The sequence below is a fragment of the Notothenia rossii genome (genome assembly GCF_949606895.1).
Source record: "Notothenia rossii genome assembly, chromosome: 1".
Lineage (NCBI taxonomy): Eukaryota > Metazoa > Chordata > Actinopteri > Perciformes > Nototheniidae > Notothenia > Notothenia rossii.
In genome coordinates, this window is record NC_136912.1 from 29,966,124 (window position 1) to 29,983,344 (window position 17,221).

Sequence of the window (17,221 nt, forward strand, 5' to 3'; positions counted from 1 at the left end):
GTCAGGGCAACACATTCGGCTTTCTCCAATAAATTCTCTTTATCTTCCTTTTCATTGTCATAAAGCTGCTGGATTCTTTTTGTCACTGTCTTTCTGCATGGCAGCTCATATGTTGTGTCAGACGATGCAATCTGTAGTACCTTTTGCAGCCCATTATCTTCTACCACTCCAAGTGGTCTACAGTCGAGTGCAATCCAGTGAGCTGGTTATTTTTTCAGACGTGGACTTAGTTATCTTGGCCCTGAAACCAGTCATCTGGTTGAGTGTGGGTTGGGTGTGGGTCATACTTGTCAACCCTCCCGATTTTCACGGGAGACTCCCGATTTCATTGCCCTCTCCCGGTTTCCTCCCGGGGTCATATTTCTCCCGCATTTCTCCCGATTTCTGACAAAATCAGATTTACACACGACTGTTTCCACTCGGACTTTAATACAGCTACACCATTGTTTGGTTTCCATGGTAACACGTCTCTTTAGTAGCGCGCGCAACTCAAAGTCTGAGAGGGTGAGGCAGATATTCACAGAAAACAGAACAATAATCGACAACTACTCTACTCTCTGCTCACTCCTTTCCTGTAAAATACAGGTCCAGTCCACACATATGCTCCATCAAAGACGGTGCTACAGGCCGCAAGGCATTGCACTTACAACTACAATAATCATGTTAATGTTAATCTAACAGCTCCGGCGATCCACTAGCACCGCCACCCCCCCCCCAATTTTGCATTTTGAAATGCTCCCGATTTCTGAGGGCAACTATGGTGTGGGTCCTTGTACTCGGAGTCGGGCTTCGAATACCTTTTTGCATAATTTGCATACAACCGTGCTCTTATCGACGCTTCCATCCGTCCGTTTTTAAAACAAAATTTCCCATCCACGGGGCCAACCAAAGCGGTCTCATCAGTTTTTTCTATCATGTTTGACTATTGTTCACTGTGGTTTGTTGTTGTCTGAAGTAATGAACGTTAGTTGGTGCTCCAGTATAATCGGTACGCCTGAAACTCATCCAGTGAGAAACGTTCCGCAGGACAAAAATAAGTGCGATTAAAATGCGTTAATTTTTTTAACGCGTTAATGTTTGTGTAATTAATTAATCTTAATTAACGCGTTAAAGTCCCGGCCCTAATAAATATATAATGTATACATTTTTTACCAATGTTGTTCAGCTACCTGATTATGGAAAAAGACATGATTATGGCAAAACTTAACTTAAATAATAATCACTATTATGGGTCCATAAAACATTTATTCAGCACTTTTGAATGCATACAGTACATTAATTCCAGTGCATTTTCTTTTCTCTGTAGGATAACTACAACAAAAGTGCATTCAGAACAAAGCCAAGGTGCTTTAAAACGGCATAAACATCTAGGCCAGTAGGCCTACAACAAAATAGTGTAAATAAAGACTGTAACAGCCAGGCCTTCAACAACAACAAATGCACCTATAAGTTCAAAAAATTCAAAACGCGGCGACAAGCACGGCGCGCGTCCATGCTCGCGGCTGGCTCACAGCCAACATGTCTGCCGCTTGGAGATATTTCAAAATATCAGAGAAAGAGCCGCGGATTGCGATTTTTAAAACGTGTTCAGCTGACATTTCTCGAGGGGGTGTAACTGCACAGACTTTCACCACTTCGGGATTACTCCACCACTTGAAATCAAAACACCCCGACAAATATGCAGAGTATGATCAACGTAACCCTGTTCTCTGACATTCGGTGATATTTTTTCGGTGCTAAAACCCTTTCGGCCAAAAGCGGAAAGGGCCTTTTTAACCATTGTCGGCCGATAATCTTCGGTGGCCGAATATTCGGTGCATCCCTAGTTTTTTTAATGGTTAAGTGGTCCTTGGTATGAAAAAGTTTGAGAAACACTGATGTATAGATTGAGATTCAAGAAGAAATGGGTGTGGTATGTGTGATATTTGGATGGAAACTTGACTTATGGTTGAAGTAATTAATTCACATTTTTTTGGGAGAAATGACCCCTTAAATTGGGACTTCTGGTGATGTAATGGCCCCATAACATCGTGGTTCTAGGGCCAGGAACAACCAGGCTGAGTCGGGCTGAGTATGCTAAACTAACTGCGGTCAAGCCAGCCTCCACTCGGGAAAACCTAGTCAAGCCAGCCCTCACGTGATACGAATATCCTATGCATTACGGTAGAGTCAAAAAATAAATCATCCCTCTGTGTTTGGATGAGAATAAAAGAAAAACTGTCCAGTATCAAAGATTCATTTCACTTCAGGGTGATAGCAGGACACCCCATGTAGTCACTCAAAGAAAATCAGGACATTCTGATGTACAGTTTCAAAATAAAAGACCTTTGAAGTCTCATATATGAGCTATCATCCCTGTTTTTAGATGAGAATAAAACAAAAACTGTCCAGTATCATAGATCCATCTCACTCCAGGGTGATAGCAGGACACCCCATGTAGTCACTCAGAAGAAATCAGGACATTCTGATGTAGAGTTTCAAAATAAAAGACCTTTGAAGTCTCATATATGAGCTATCATCCCTGTTTTTGGATGAGAATAAAACAAAGACTGTCCAGTATCATAGATCCATCTCACTCCAGGTTGATAGCAGGACACCCCATCTAGTCACTCAGAAGAAATCAGGACATTCTGATGTACAGTTTCAAAATAAAAGACCTTTGAAGTCTCATATATGAGCTATCATCCCTGTCCCCAAAGGTCTTTTATTTTGAAACTGTACATGAGAATGTCCTGATTTTTTCTGAGTGACTACATGGGGTGTCCTGCTATCACCCTGGAGTGAGATGGATCTATGATACTGGACAGTTTTAGTTTTATTCTCATCTAAAAACAGGGATGATAGCTCATACAATAGATTTCAAAGGTCTTTTATTTTGAAACTCTAAATCAGAATGTCCTGATTTTTTCTGAGTGACTAGATGGGATGTCCTGCTATCACCCTAAAGTGAAATGAGTCTTTGATACTGGACAGTTTTTGTTTTATTCTCATCTAAACACAGAGGGAGGATTTATTTTGACTCTACCGTAGTGCATAGGATATTCGCGCACCGCAATATCACGTGAGGGCTGGCTTGACTAGGTTTTTCCGAGTGGAGGCTGGCTTGACCGCAGTCTAAAACTAGAGAGAGAATCTGTGTCAAGGGGTTTACAACTACAACAAGATGAACATATTTGACCGTGATTTAATTGTAATACACGTTTCAAAATGATGCCGAAGTAACAACATACTGATACCGGATAGTAAAAACTATGAATTAAGGCTTTGACAAGTCTGCAGACAGACGGCAGGCGAAAAACCTTTTAAAATGCTTGTTTTCTAATGGAGATTTGGCTAAGCTAACGTTGTAAATGCTCCAAACGTCCACACTCACAACAACGGTCTATACAGACATAAATAAACCAGTGACTGTATTCGCCATGACACAAACAGTATGTGGTTTGTACTTGTTTAACTTTTGTCTAGTTTCTGAACAGATATGAAGAGCTGTGAGCAGGCTTGGAATTTCGTCATTTTAGGGGCAAGGCCATTTGGCCTTTGGCGTCACACATTTTTTCAGGGCGCAAAGGCCACATGCCAGGGCACAAAGGCCATTGAGGGAAACATTTGGATTTGGAGCTTACAAATAAATAACTTCACTTTCTGATAAGAAAAACAAATCACTGTTTTAATATCAATAATGTCAAACATTATATCATCATATAGGCCTATGCCTCCTTAGTATTACCGTATATAAAATAAAATACTTTACTTTGAATAATTAGTGTTTGGTATGTTTTCCATCTACTTCTCCCATTCACAAAATCAAATCAAAACATCTAAAATTATATTAATATGTAACAAATATATTCAATTTCAGAGCAGAAGAAACAGCCTTCAAGGGTCAAACTCTGCACATACATTGTGTGTGTGTGTGTGTGTGTGTGTGTGTGTGTGTGTGTGTGTGTGTGTGTGTGTGTGTGTGTGTGTCACAGCTCTGGACAAAAGTTAAACATGTACAAACCACAGACTGTCATGGCGAATACAATCACTGCTTTAATTCTGTCTTTAGGACGTTGTTGTGAGCGTGGACGGAGCAGCTACAGGTTAGTTTAGCCTGATTGATCCATTCAGAAAACACGCATTTTAAAAGGTTTTTCGCTTGCCGTCTTGTCTGCAGACTTGGCAAAGCATTAATTCATGTTTTTTACTAACCGGTATCAGTATGTAGTTACTTCAGCATCATTTTGAAACGTGTACTACAATTAAATCACGGTAAAATAGGTTAATTTTGTCGTAGTTGGTTTCCTCCACAGTATTTACATTGAAATAAGCCCCGCCCCCTCTCCAGCACGTCCTGTTTGATTGACAGGAGTAAACACAGCTGACAGCCGCAGTGAAACTCCAGCAGTTAGAGCGATGAGAATATTCGCATCGCGTCCGTTGTGAACGCAGCATAATGCAGTTATGAAAACACTGTTCTGATGCTTTTAAAGCAACTTCGAGATTTGTTCCCGCGGCTGAGGAGGAGGCTGTCGGGCCCCTACAGGCATGTCTGACGGAACAATCACAGCAGAGCAATCGCTCTGATCCACAGACACGGGACTATCCTACTGCAGGCACTAATATGACTTCACTAGCGTTGTTTACACGGCATGTCTGACGGAACAATCACAGCAGAGCAATCGCTCTGATCCACAGGCACGGGACTATCCTACTGTGCACACTAGTATGACTTCACTAGCTTTGTTTACACTGGAACTTTTGACAGGGGCACAAAGGCCACGTTGGCCGTGAATTGCATTTTTTTTCACAGGGCATCACGGCCAAAGTGCGGGGCAACGACGGCCATGGCCGTCGTGAAATTCCCACCCTGGCTGTGAGCTCTGAGTGCTAAGAGCTAACGGCTGTGTTGTTTTTCTGGGGAGCTCATTGAAGATGACGTCACGGCTCTGCCTACACTGCGTTACTATAGATACTACCCCAGTTCCTCACGAGTCTAAAAAACCACTCACGTCAACGCACGTAAGCAACGTGGGCGCCAACGTGAGCGCTCTCGTGACCAAAATATTTGACGGCGCTGATTGGCTGAAATTATGTTTCGACGGCACAGTTTACTATTGAGACTTTTGCAACGTGCTGGTTGCTGCTGTTTGGCTCGGGGGCAGCGCCCCGTAATGATAAACTAATGCCAAGGGCAAGGCCAGGCAGGAAACATGTGACTTATCAGTAACTTTAGACATCGTAACACAATTTAAACAAGATTTTATTGTAGATTATACATTTTACTGATACCAATTGTATGATATTTACCTTGTTCATCAAAAATTAAAAATATAAAATATATATATATTTTTTAATTTAAAAAAAAAAAATGTGTATGTGGGAAGAGGTGGGGCGGCGCCCCTAGCGCCCCTATGGGCCGGCCGCCACTGAGCAGGAATATTGCATTATAGTTCCTTTGGGGCAGCTTTAAAAAAAAAAAAAAGAAGCAATCTAGTCTTGGGCAGAAATACACTAAACATAGATGTTCTGAAATGTATTTCACCATCATAAATACATAGCTTAGTAAAGGTGCTGTATTGCTGTGATGTATTGTAGTGCACAGCACACTCCCCTATGGGTCAGTATCTCTCTGCAGTATTGTTATTGCTGTGAACATAACAGTGCCATTTTTATTCAGCTTATTTGTCAAAGTATAAATAAAAGAATAATAAAAAGCTAAGCTCCCTTGTCTGCTTGCCATCTGATTATTAAAGTAAAGTTAGCGAAACCTTCAACTCAGGCTCACATTAGGTAGGCTGTCATTAAGGTGGACCAGCGATCCTCAGTGTATTGACAAGCAAAATGTCAGGGAGGTATGACGAAGTAGTTACCGTACAAAGCCTGTAACAGTGAAGGGGTTTGACCTGGCACGCTGACACTTTCACTGCACATAAAGCTCAATGAGGAGAAGCCTTCAATATAGCAGTGCACTCTGCACCTGCAGGGCTCGACATTATAATTGGCCCGCTGGCCCGGAAGCACTATTTAGACACCCCGGGCCAGCATAACGTACTTTCCACTTGCCCGCTCGGGCCACAAAAAATATTGCTTTAAAAAAAAAAAGAATTGTCCTGTGGTATTGTTATTTTGACTTGCAATTTAGTTCAGTGATGCAAACACAGGTATGGTGAAAAAAGAGAGAACTATTCGAAGCAGAAAAAAAACATCTGACAATGACAGATTTTTCTTTTTGGATATTTTACAAATCACTCCCCTTTCAAACTCTATTCTTGTTATTTTTAACAACTTTTTTTTGTTACTGTCATATAGTATTTTATACCTATTAATAATTGAGTCTCTAATGTCTCATTAATAACTATAATGATCATATCAAGGTGTGCCTTAACCTCACTGAGCTGAGGTTATTTGAGCCTCTCAGGAGAGAGCTCTCTTCCACCTGGTTGTAGAAAAGCTCTTTAAATTCGTTAGCATAGCTAGCTAACCAGATGCTAATAACAACAGATCGCCACTGTGCTTACAACTAAAGACACAGCCTCGCAAACACTGCGGCATGTGTACGGCTCCTTATGGGTACTGCAATATTTGAAGAGTTGGAGCGGCGTTCCGATGCTCTCCGTTACTCCTTTCAGACGAGACATAACCACGTGAAGACCTATGGTGAAGACACTTTACGCTCGTGTTGTGTTCAATGAACCTGTCCTTGGCCAGGAAAAACAGGCACTCGCTTGTTTAATTATTTTTGCGATCTAGATGTCTTCTTCTTTTTTGAAGTGAGAAGTTGTCCGTCCGTCAGTCGGACGGACGGACCCCCCCCCCAAAACGAAAACTCTTCGTTTCTCCACGAATTACACAAGTCACACAAATCAGCGTTAAAAAAGCGGGAGGCGCCGAAAAGCGACTAATTTGCATCACTGCAAATTGTTTCGTTTATTAACGCTACAACATAGTGTTTTGTGAGTCGGTTGTCGTTGTAGGGTGAAAAGCAAACAGCTGTTTGCTGCGGAGCGCGCTCCTTCACTACAGACTATCGCGCTACCTAACCATTCGCCATTAATGTTTTTAATACCAGCGGTAACCGGCCAAGCGCCGGGCAAAAAACAATCTTCAAATAAAAGAAAGTCACCGGAGGAGTTAAATGAGAGTGACAGGGAGTATGAGAAGAAGAGGGAGAGAAAGTTTCAGCCAGCTTGATCGATGGAGTTGGCTTCTAGTGCAGTGACGCGTCCTAAAACCCTTTTATAATCTATCGATTAGATTTATGATTTGAAAATTATAAAAGTAGGGTAGACATGTGGATATTATCCGGCTGAACAAAACGTGCATTTATCAAAGTTTGTTTTCCACAGACCTTATTTCCAGCTATTTTCCAAAACCCTTTGGAGAAATCCCATTGCTTTTTGTCGAGGAAACCAGCAGCTTATACTTCCTGGTTTTAGGACGCTTCACTGCACCTCTCAATATGATGGCAATATAAACAAGGTCTTCTGTCGGCTCTATACATCAATGCCGACCTATGCTGACAAGTAAGTGAAGAGTAGAAAATATAAAAGGTATTGGCTTTAGGGAAATGTCCCAGCAGTTTAGGAGAAGGAAGGTTCTAATCTAATCTATTACATAGCCATTACATTTCTAACTCCTAATGACAGGAAGGCAGAAAGCGCATTATACAAATAATAATAATACTCATAATAATAGCTGACATTTTTTAACAATGACCACAATGTCATTATTTTAATAAACCAAATATCAACAATAGAGGAAATGAGGAAGAACTGATGATTCAAATGTTGTAGTACAAGTAGTAATGTAGTTAGTTCATAAATTACTATTGCAACAAATGTGTTCATTTTTTTCATTATAAATCGATTTTTTTTGGACGAATGCTCCGGGCCAGTGGTTACAATGGTGGGGCCAGTGATAACCAGTGTTGTGCTAGTTACTGAAAACCAGTAACTAGTTACATTACTAGTTACTTCATTTCAAAAGTAACTCAGTTACTTTACTGATTACTTACAACAAAAAGTAATGCGTTACTGTGAAAAGTAACGTTTTAGTTACTTAAAAAAAGGGGTCCCAAAAAAAAAAGCTCCCATTAATGCCCTTATAGCCTTCATTTAAGTACTGTTATTGCATTGGAGAATAATACAATCTGTTGATCAACTTGACATGCATTTGCATCACTGAACTCTGCTAAGCAATGTGGTCTATACAAAAACAAAGATATGTTTCAAAGTGCCAATTTATCGTCGTCAGAGAGCGATTCCGGTTGATAAATGGCAAAGGCTTTCACAAAGTTAGAGCCGTTATCAGTAACCGTGGAGGTAACTTTTGTTGACACTCCATACAAAGAGTGAATGTGGTCAATCTCACTAGCAATAAGATCGTACGTGTGCCTACCCTTTATCCTTTTACAGGCCAACGCAGCTTTCTGGCGTTGTAAAGTGGTGGGGTCTATCCAGTGAGATGTTATCCCGAGGAAGCTTCTGTTGTGGACAGACCAAATGTCTGCGGTGGTCGAGATGTATTCCGGCCCCTCAAATGTTTTCTTTAGCTCGCTATCCATTTTGGTATATTCTTTCTCCAGGTAGTTGGAAAACGTTTTGCGTCCCGTGTGCCGCCCGGACATGGTATCATGCTTACTAGCTCCCTGAAAGCGGGTGACTCCACTGTAGAAATAGCCTGCACGTGTTCAACAACATACCGTGCAATGGCTTTATCCACTTTCACCTGACTAGCAGTCCCTCGGTTGAAATCCAGCCGCTGTTGCTTGGGTGGAGGTGGAGGTGGGGTGGCGTCGGATGGCTCTGGGTCTGTGGTCTTAACTAATAGCTTCGTCCCAGCATGTTGTTTTTGTTTTTGCTGTTTTGAGCAGTAGATAGGATCTTTGACCCGCCAAGACACAACTTACACTTAACTAACACATTCTTTTCTTTATGCTCGAGAAAAGTAAAATAGTGAGCATATCTCCATGCGAAGAAACTCGACTTGTGCTCCGCCGTCGCCATGATAGTATTGTTAGTAGGCTAACTAAACACAAACACGCCCACAAAGCGTCTCCGCATGTGACACAGGAAGTATCTAAGTACATTTACTCAAGTACTTAAGTACAGTTCTCATCTCTGTTCGCCTCGCTGTTGGCGCCGCTCACCATCGTCTGGGAGCCGAGACTATATACAAAAAATAACGGAGTAACGCACCATGTAGTAACGGTAACTGAGTTACTGAATTAAAAAAAATAACGCGTTAGAGTACTAGTTACTGCCAAAAATAACGGCGTTACAGTAACGCGTTACTTTGTAACGCGTTAGTCCCAACACTGGTGATAACACAATTCCACCGGCCCGGAGGGCCAGTGGCATTTTACCCTTAATGTCTACCCCTGACCTGACTTTGACTGTGGGTTTTAGTCTCACCTAGGTCGGCGTACTGAGAGTTACAGAACTGTCTTCTTCCACCAAAGCAGATGTCAAAAGGCAGCTCATTGGGTCTCCGTAGTTTTCCGCCATTATCGATGGCTGCGAAAGCATCGTCCATGTTGTAGAAAGTGACAAAGGCGTAGTGGTCACTGTGGGAACCAAAAGGTGCAGGGTTTAAATACTGATGAATGTTAAAAAAACAAAAACATAATAAAACATACATCAGTTGTGCACACTCACCCTCTATCTCTAAAGTGAAGGGACACACACTCTACTTCTCCGAACTGACAGAAGCGTTCCCTCAGCTCCTCGTGTGTCATAGTCCTGCAGATGCGGCCGACATACACCACCCTGCGCTCATCCTGTAGGGAAGGAAGTTTAAGAATTACCTATTTGTCCACTGAAAAACAAATCCAATCACAGACACATAAAGCTGACATGTTATTTTTTACTCACTATGGCTTTAAGTTTCTGCATCCTGATCTCGTGCTCTCTTCGGAGCTTCCTGGACTCTCTGCTGCTGGAGGGTTGAGAGGGGGATAGAGAATACTCATTAAAGACAAATGAAAAAATAAACAGCCACTTTTCTTCTATCAATTGTCAGCATTTACTAACCTGTAAACATCTCTAAGCTTCCGACGGTAAACCCGCTGTGATGGTGATCTGGATGGGGACCTGGACTGGGACCAAGATCTGGATCTGGACCTGCTACACTTCGACATCCTTGAGTACGACAACCTGTAGCGCCGAGGTGGGGAGCGGGAAACGGAGCGTGATGAGGATGAACATGAACTGCTCTCTGAACGCTTGTGACGACGCCTGCGAGAATGACAAATGAAGATATTAGGAGAGATGCACAAAGAGGAAGAACACAGTCTGACTGTGTACATAACACATAAGTCAGAACACATAAGAGAATAATTACTTTAGTCTTTTTGGAGAGGGAGATGCAGAGCTGGATGAGGAGGACGACGACGATGAGGAGGAGGAAGCAGAGCTGGAGTCCGAACAAGGGGCTCTCCCTCGATATCTCCTCCTCTCCCTGCCTCTGGAAGGAGGGCTGGGTGGAGGTGTGGGCAGAGTGCACGGGGGTGTCTCAAGACTACAATCTTGCTCGGTGGCAGCGATTCTTTTAACAACTTTGTCTGTGGACCGACTTGTCTTTGCGGAGTCATCCGCAGCCTTGATGGGGGGGTTAACGTCACAGGTGGAGGTCTGTTGTTTGCATTCAGCAGCAGCGATCGAGTCACTGGTATTCCTCTGTAATTCATCAGTTATTTTCGGCTCATCCTTGGGTTTAGATGTTCTGCAGTGCTGAGCGGCACTTGTCGTTGACCCGCAGTAATCGTGATCAATGAACACAGCCGAGTACATGGGAGGAGAGGGACGAGCAGCAGGGAGCTCTGGGAGGTTCGTGTGTGTCCTCTTGAACGGCAGAGGACGGGGGTCGATAATCTGAATGGCCTTGGACAGAGGATTTTTGCGCCTTGCTGGCTGATGTTGTTGAGTGCTGAGGATGATTTCAGTGCCGAGGGGCTCTGGGATGTCAGGTGACGTTTGAAGGTATGGGGAGTCCCTGAGGGTTTTTGGATTTGGTACAAGTGCTTCCACTGCAGGCTGAGTTCTGTCCAAGTGTCCGTCTGTCAGTACGTTTGAAGATGAGGTAGCAAGTTTGAGCTCTTTCTCTCCAACCCTCAACCCTTGAGCTAGATGAGTGAGAAAAACAAATTGTGTTAGCATCTGACATCTAGTTGCTAATAACAACAGATCGCCACTGGGCTTACAACTCAAGACGCAGCCACGCAAAAACTGCGGCATGTGTACGGCTCCTTATGGGTACTGCAATATTTGAAGTGCCGGAGCGGCGTTGTGGTGCTTTCCGTCAGCACTACACCACGTGATGACACGTTAAGCTCGTGTTGTGTTCAAGGAACCTGTCTTTGGCCAGGAAAAACAGGCACTCGCTTGTTTAATTATTTTGCGGTCTAGATTTCTTTAAAAAAAAATGTAAGTGAGAAGTTGTCCGTCAGTCCGTGAGTCGGATCCCCCCCACCCCCCCCCCCCCCCCCCCCAAACAATGAAAACTCTTCGGTTCTCCACGAATTACACCCAAATCAGCGTTAAAAAAGCAACTAATTTGCATGCATGCAATTGGAATGATCCTTTCCAATCAACTTTTTCGCAGTCACCCCTAGTTAACAGTAACATGATTACCCACCTTGTGTTTCCTCAAACTGTTCCAGTAGGCTGGTGAGATCGGGCGCTTCGATTCCTGAAGAAGAAGAACAAACAGACATGAAACTTTTGAAGATGTTAATTTCTTAGTTAGACCTTCATCAAAGTGAACTCAACAAAATCACCAATGTCTCGACAGTTTACCTGAGTCGGCTGGTTTCTCTAAGGCGGATACACTGGGGGGAACCTCTGATAACGTCTCCTTCACTGGTGTGGGAGCATCTAGGGGAATAGATGGTGCTGTGAGGGAAGGACGCTTCATTTCCCTCACTGTATCCGGACGTGGTGACGGAGGATTCTTTGGTTGCAGCTTGACTCCTATCGTCTGGTTTGGACTGCTTCTCTGAGGCTGCAGGGTTTTGAGCTCTGAGGAAAATTTGGTTTGTGTTGAGGTTGGGCACAGTGCTTGAGGTCTGGAGGTGACACCTGAGGCTATCTCTGTGAGCTTGTTTTTAATTTCCTGTAAAAGGGTGGAGTAGTCCTGGTTCACTAACAACACCTCAGGACTCGTGCCGGAGGTGGATGGCTGTCTTTGAGTTGATGTGCCTGAGGATTCAGTTTGAATTTGATGTAAGTGCTTGATGCTGTCAGAGTCTCTACTGCAGAACTCCACTTTGGACTCTGATGAGGAGTGGTCAGTAGTGGGCAGTGTTGTCTGGCTCGTTGGCAAATGGAGAAAGACGGGGTTTGGGGGATCAATATTGAGAGGCTTTTTTATTGGACTTTTTTTGCTCTCTGAAACATTCTGATTAACTGTGACGTTTGCCTGCAGACTGGTGGGTGAGAGGATTTTGGATTCAGTTCTTGGTCGCTTTAACCCGCTGTGACGTGCTTGAGTGGAGGGGTGAGGCCTGGGCTGAGTTTGAGATTTATGATCGGCAGAAGTTCTCCTACTGTTTGGATTATGGTGCGCTGCCTTTGGACAGCAGCTGTTTTGTCCATGTAAACAGATGGGGGTCAGCTCTGTGGGGGGCTCAGAAACGCAGGGCCACTTGGTGATGTTGTTCCCCTGTTTCTCCACCAGGGGCCGCCTCCTCTTGCGCAGCTGTCTGTACTCTTGGAGGCTGAGCGATTTGGCCTTTGTCTCAGCTTTAAGTAGAGAAACCTCAGCCGTGTTGCTGTTAATTTCTGAGGACAATGTTTGGGGTTCAAGTGGGGAGCCCGCTGAGTTTTCAATTGCTTTGGTGCCGTTCAGTGGAACAGACACACTTTGACTCGTTAGATTTGATTTGTTTAATTCTTCTTCTGCCGATTCATCGAGTGAAACCACCTGAACGGGGCCAAAGCTCACCTTTTTCTTCTCTCTGGATGGGGGAGTTCTGGATGATAGTACATTCAGCAACGCGCTCTTTAAGACGCTGTCATTATCTCTCTTTTCTTCTTCCCTATTTACTTCTCCCACCTCGTCATCAGAAACAACATTGATCTCTTCGTCGCTGTCCTCACTGGGTCTCTCGTACTTCCACACCTCTTCCTGAGAGAACAACGTGTGCTCCTTCAGTTTATCCGCCTCCTCCTCCTCCACATGCAGCTTCAGGCAGTAGGGGTGCATGAGCTTCACCAGGTTGACCAGAGAAGTGGAGGTGAAGATCTCCACTTCATTCGCTGCTTTTATATTTTGGGAGTGGATACATTTTTGTTTTTTGAACAGATGTGAAGGGTTGGTTCTCTCCAATTTGCTTTCCGCTTCTTTGTCTCCATCAATCTTTATCGAGAGTGTTCCATTTGGTGATTTGGATCTTGGCCTCAGCCTTTCATATAGTGAAAGATCCTAAAGACATAAAAAAATAATAAAAAAAACACATTTAGATCTTTGAAGTGTTTATATTTTCTCACATTTTGCGTAAATAACATATTTTGCAGTTACTTTCTTATTGTGTTCGTATCACCTAAGCCTAAACCATCATAGCAAGAAACGTAAAAACAGAATTCATCTTTGGATTTTCAAGGTTCTGACAGTCCTTGAACCCATCGTGTGTAACACACAATTTCAATTAAAATAGTGATATTTTGGAAATCTATCGGATGGAACAAATAACTTATGCTCTAAGGATCCAGACAGAAATATTTAGCAAAAGGTGGAGTCACGCCACAACTGTGCTGATCCAGTAAGTTCATTCTGATTTCCCCACATCTTTCGAACCACTTCAGGGTCTTACACCTCCTGATCTAATGGCGCATTTACACTACAGTGCGGAGCTCGCTTTCAGCGTGCCGAGCCGTGCGTGGCCCGTTTTTGGTTGCGTGTCCACTAGGCGTAGTACCGGCTAGCGGGTACTATTTCACAGTTTTCTGGCCCCATAAAATCGAGGTTCTTTCCGGGCCAACCACCAGGCTGAGTCGGGCTGAGTATGCTAAACTAGAGAAAGAATCGCTGGCAAGGGGGCTACAACTACAACGAGATGAACATATTTGACCCTGATTTAATTGTAATACACGTTTCAAAATGATGCCGAAGTAACAACATACTGATACCGGTTAGTAAAAACCATGAATTAATGCTTTGACAAGTCTGCAGACAGACGGCAGGCGGATTTTTTTTTTAAATGGGTGTTTTCTGTATGGAGATCAGCTAAGCTAACGCAGCATATGCTCCGACCGTCCACACTCACAACAACGGCCTATACAGGCATAAATAAACCAGCGACTGTATTCACCATGACACAGACAGTCTGTGGTTTGTTCATGTTTAACTTTTGTCTAGTTTCTGAACAGATATGAGGAGCTGTGAGCTTGAGTGCTAACAGCTAACGGCTGTGTTGTTTTTCTGGGGTTCTCACTGAAGATGACATCACGGCTCCGCCTACACTGCGTTGCTATAGATACTACCCCAGTTCCCATGGAAATGCGCCATAAAGTGAGCCAGTCCTAACGAGGCCTAGCCATACCGAGCGAGGCCGTGTAGTGGAAATGCGCCATAAGTGTAATTAGGGCTGTAGCGATACACTAATCTCACGATACGATACACGATATTGAGCTCACGATACGATATATATCACGATATTCAGCCAACGATACGATTCGATACGATTCGATATAATTCGATACACTTACATCATTTTCTGAAAGATTTTAAAGGGACAGTGTGATTTTGGTGACATCTTGTGAGTGTTCCATTGACTTGGATTGAATTAATTCAACTGAAAACTGAAAGCATCAATTATACAATATATTGCTCTGACTAGACAGAGAGTCTACAGCTTGCAAATGCTGGACAAAATGACTCAAAAGATGTGGTGAGAAAATTTGTTTCATTTATTGAAACAGTGCCATTTTTAGCTTAACACAGAATATGAGGTAACCAATAATTCAAGTCACTAAGAACAACATTTAATGTAAAATGTACCTGCCAATAATTCAAGTCCAAAGGAGTAACATTTAAGCCAAAAACACTAAACAGAAAGGCTCCTCTCTACATAACTGCATCTACATTCTCTTCAGATTTTTGTTCAGGAATATAATCTGATCAACGTGGTCTGGGAGAAGTGCACTTCTCTGAGCAGTGACGATGGCCCATTCCCAAACCGCCCCCTACACCCTACCCCTCCGTTTCCGCGTTCACACGGAGGGTCCGCCTACGAGTGTGGAGCGGTGTGGAGGGGGAGTGGGCTATCAAGCCCTCAAACAGCGAGTCTGCAGCGGTGCTGACTTGAGACCGGTCTCTAACTGACCGGAGTCGCGCTGTGTGTGTCCGCTGCTGTCAAGCTGTTAACAAGTAGTTCCAGCAAACATCCACTGATAAACTGCGATGTTAACAACCTCATGATAACCTCATATGTTTTAACTTAGAATCATACCAGTGTTTAGTCTAGAAAAAGGTAAATGTGTGCATTTTATTATAAAGTTGTGTATATTTACAGACCGTTGCAAAAACTAAGAAGCTTATAAACATCAGGTTTAAAACTAAAAGAGCTTTGAAACACAATGAAAGATGTTAGGAGTTTTATTTGAGTTATTAATTTAAACTTTTTGTCTTTAAAGGTTGTATCTTCCTGGTCGAATGCACTTATTGTAAGTCGCTTTGGATAAAAGCGTCAGCTAAATGCAATGTAATGTAAGAGATGCTGATTTGGAACCGTTGTTACATACAGTTACGGCATTTCCTGTTTCTGCCGGAGAGAGGGGAGGCCGTCCCAAAGCTTGCTGCTGTATTTACTCCCTCCATCTGACAGGAGGGAGCCTCGTTGAGCTGCGAGTGTGGCTACAAACGGAGTTCACTCCGTCGAGGGAGTGGTTTGGGATTGGGCCGATATCTCCGGCGGTAGAGAAGACCCTCTCCAGTGTGGTTAATGTTTGCCGCCATTCTCCTGAACCGCTTCGCACTCACTGCGAGAAGAAGACACCGGCGTCTGTGTATCTATAAATGCTCTACAGCGACACTAGCGGCTCGGCTGGCTGACGTAATCGCTCTTCATGCAAAGCGAACGGGGGGGAATAGGCAGCGAGCAGAGTGCCAGGCGGAACACGGGGGATTTGAATGGGAGTTAATGTATTGATACCCGCGGCTGAAATATCGATACTTTCTCGGGAAACAAAATATCGATATATATCGCAGGATCGATTAAATTGCACAGCCCTAAGTGTAATGGTTCTGACCTGCACCTTAGCACACACACAACTACACGCACACACGGATGACCCCCCCCCCCATTTGCTGTTTTATGTTATTATTATTTGTATGTATTTATCTTTTCATATGTCTATTTTATTATTATTATTGATCTCTTTTTGTCTTATGTTGGCTATGTAGATACTGCTAAATGAAAATGGAAAAACTGTTAACCAAAATGTGAACATGTGTGTATAATGAAACTATTATCGGAAATAAAAACTAAGTTTAAAAAAAAAGAAAAAAGTGATATTCAATTTAAAAGATCACCAAAACCAAAGCATTTGCATGAATCTGATCCTGTTAAAAGTATTGGTTAAGTACTTTGTATTTAAGTACTTTAAAACAAAAAACAGCCTTGTATTTCTTGTTCCTGAGTGTATGCACCCACCAGTGAGTTCTCCCTGCGCTCTGGGTGGGTGAGGAGCTTTGTGTCTGGCAGGGTGTCAAAGGGAGACAGAGTTACATCGTCATCCTCCACACTGTCCAACATCTCGCTCAGGGCCGACAGCAGGGTCTCTCTCTCCTCCTCCGCTCCACTCTTATCCTGGAAATGGAAATGCAAAGTGTTCAGTTTTATTCTTTAATACACAAAATTAATTTTCTACCAAAATTCCAAATGTGTCAACTAGTTTCCTGAATGAGAGGAAGTAGAACAAACTTGAACAAACATAAAAACGTGCCATCTTTTAAACTTCTGATGTACTGTGAGGTTATGTCTGACCTCTGATGCGACAGTGGAGTCTTCAAAAATTGCCAGGATTGAGTGATCCACGCAGGACTGAGCGTCCATCTCCACGGCTTCCATGTCACGTCTACTCAAGAGCAACTGCAGGGAATACAGACGCACAAATATATTATATCACACCCTTGTGCTTTAATTCACACTGATCTAATATAATCCTACCTCCTGCTATTTAAAAATATTTCTTGTCAATTCATTTGTTCAATTAAATAACGACAAATGCAGATCACA

The 17,221-nt window shown here is 43.1% G+C and overlaps 2 protein-coding genes across 4 annotated transcripts in view; both read right to left on the bottom strand.

The window, feature by feature from the left end:
* LOC307034643 (uncharacterized protein) overlaps window positions 1-9,391 on the bottom strand; it is a 46,322-nt gene extending 36,931 nt beyond the window's left edge. The window contains exon 1 of the mRNA XM_079673469.1: window positions 5,963-9,391. The gene's annotated coding sequence lies outside the window, so the exon portion shown is untranslated. The remainder of the gene's footprint in view (window positions 1-5,962) is intronic.
* The window catches only part of LOC307034514 (uncharacterized protein), a 40,249-nt gene that overhangs the window by 1,257 nt on the left and 21,771 nt on the right, over window positions 1-17,221 (bottom strand). For 2 of the 3 annotated variants that reach the window (XM_079673340.1, XM_079673339.1), the window contains exons 3-11: window positions 16,970-17,074; window positions 16,637-16,792; window positions 11,781-13,407; window positions 11,620-11,673; window positions 10,327-11,107; window positions 10,017-10,220; window positions 9,858-9,921; window positions 9,642-9,763; window positions 9,399-9,550 (exon numbers count right to left, since the gene is read on the bottom strand). In XM_079673340.1, coding sequence (XP_079529466.1) covers window positions 9,399-9,550; window positions 9,642-9,763; window positions 9,858-9,921; window positions 10,017-10,220; window positions 10,327-11,107; window positions 11,620-11,673; window positions 11,781-13,407; window positions 16,637-16,792; window positions 16,970-17,074 — 3,265 coding nt within the window. The remainder of the gene's footprint in view (window positions 1-9,398; window positions 9,551-9,641; window positions 9,764-9,857; window positions 9,922-10,016; window positions 10,221-10,326; window positions 11,108-11,619; window positions 11,674-11,780; window positions 13,408-16,636; window positions 16,793-16,969; window positions 17,075-17,221) is intronic. The other variant, XM_079673341.1, reaches the window with a different exon arrangement.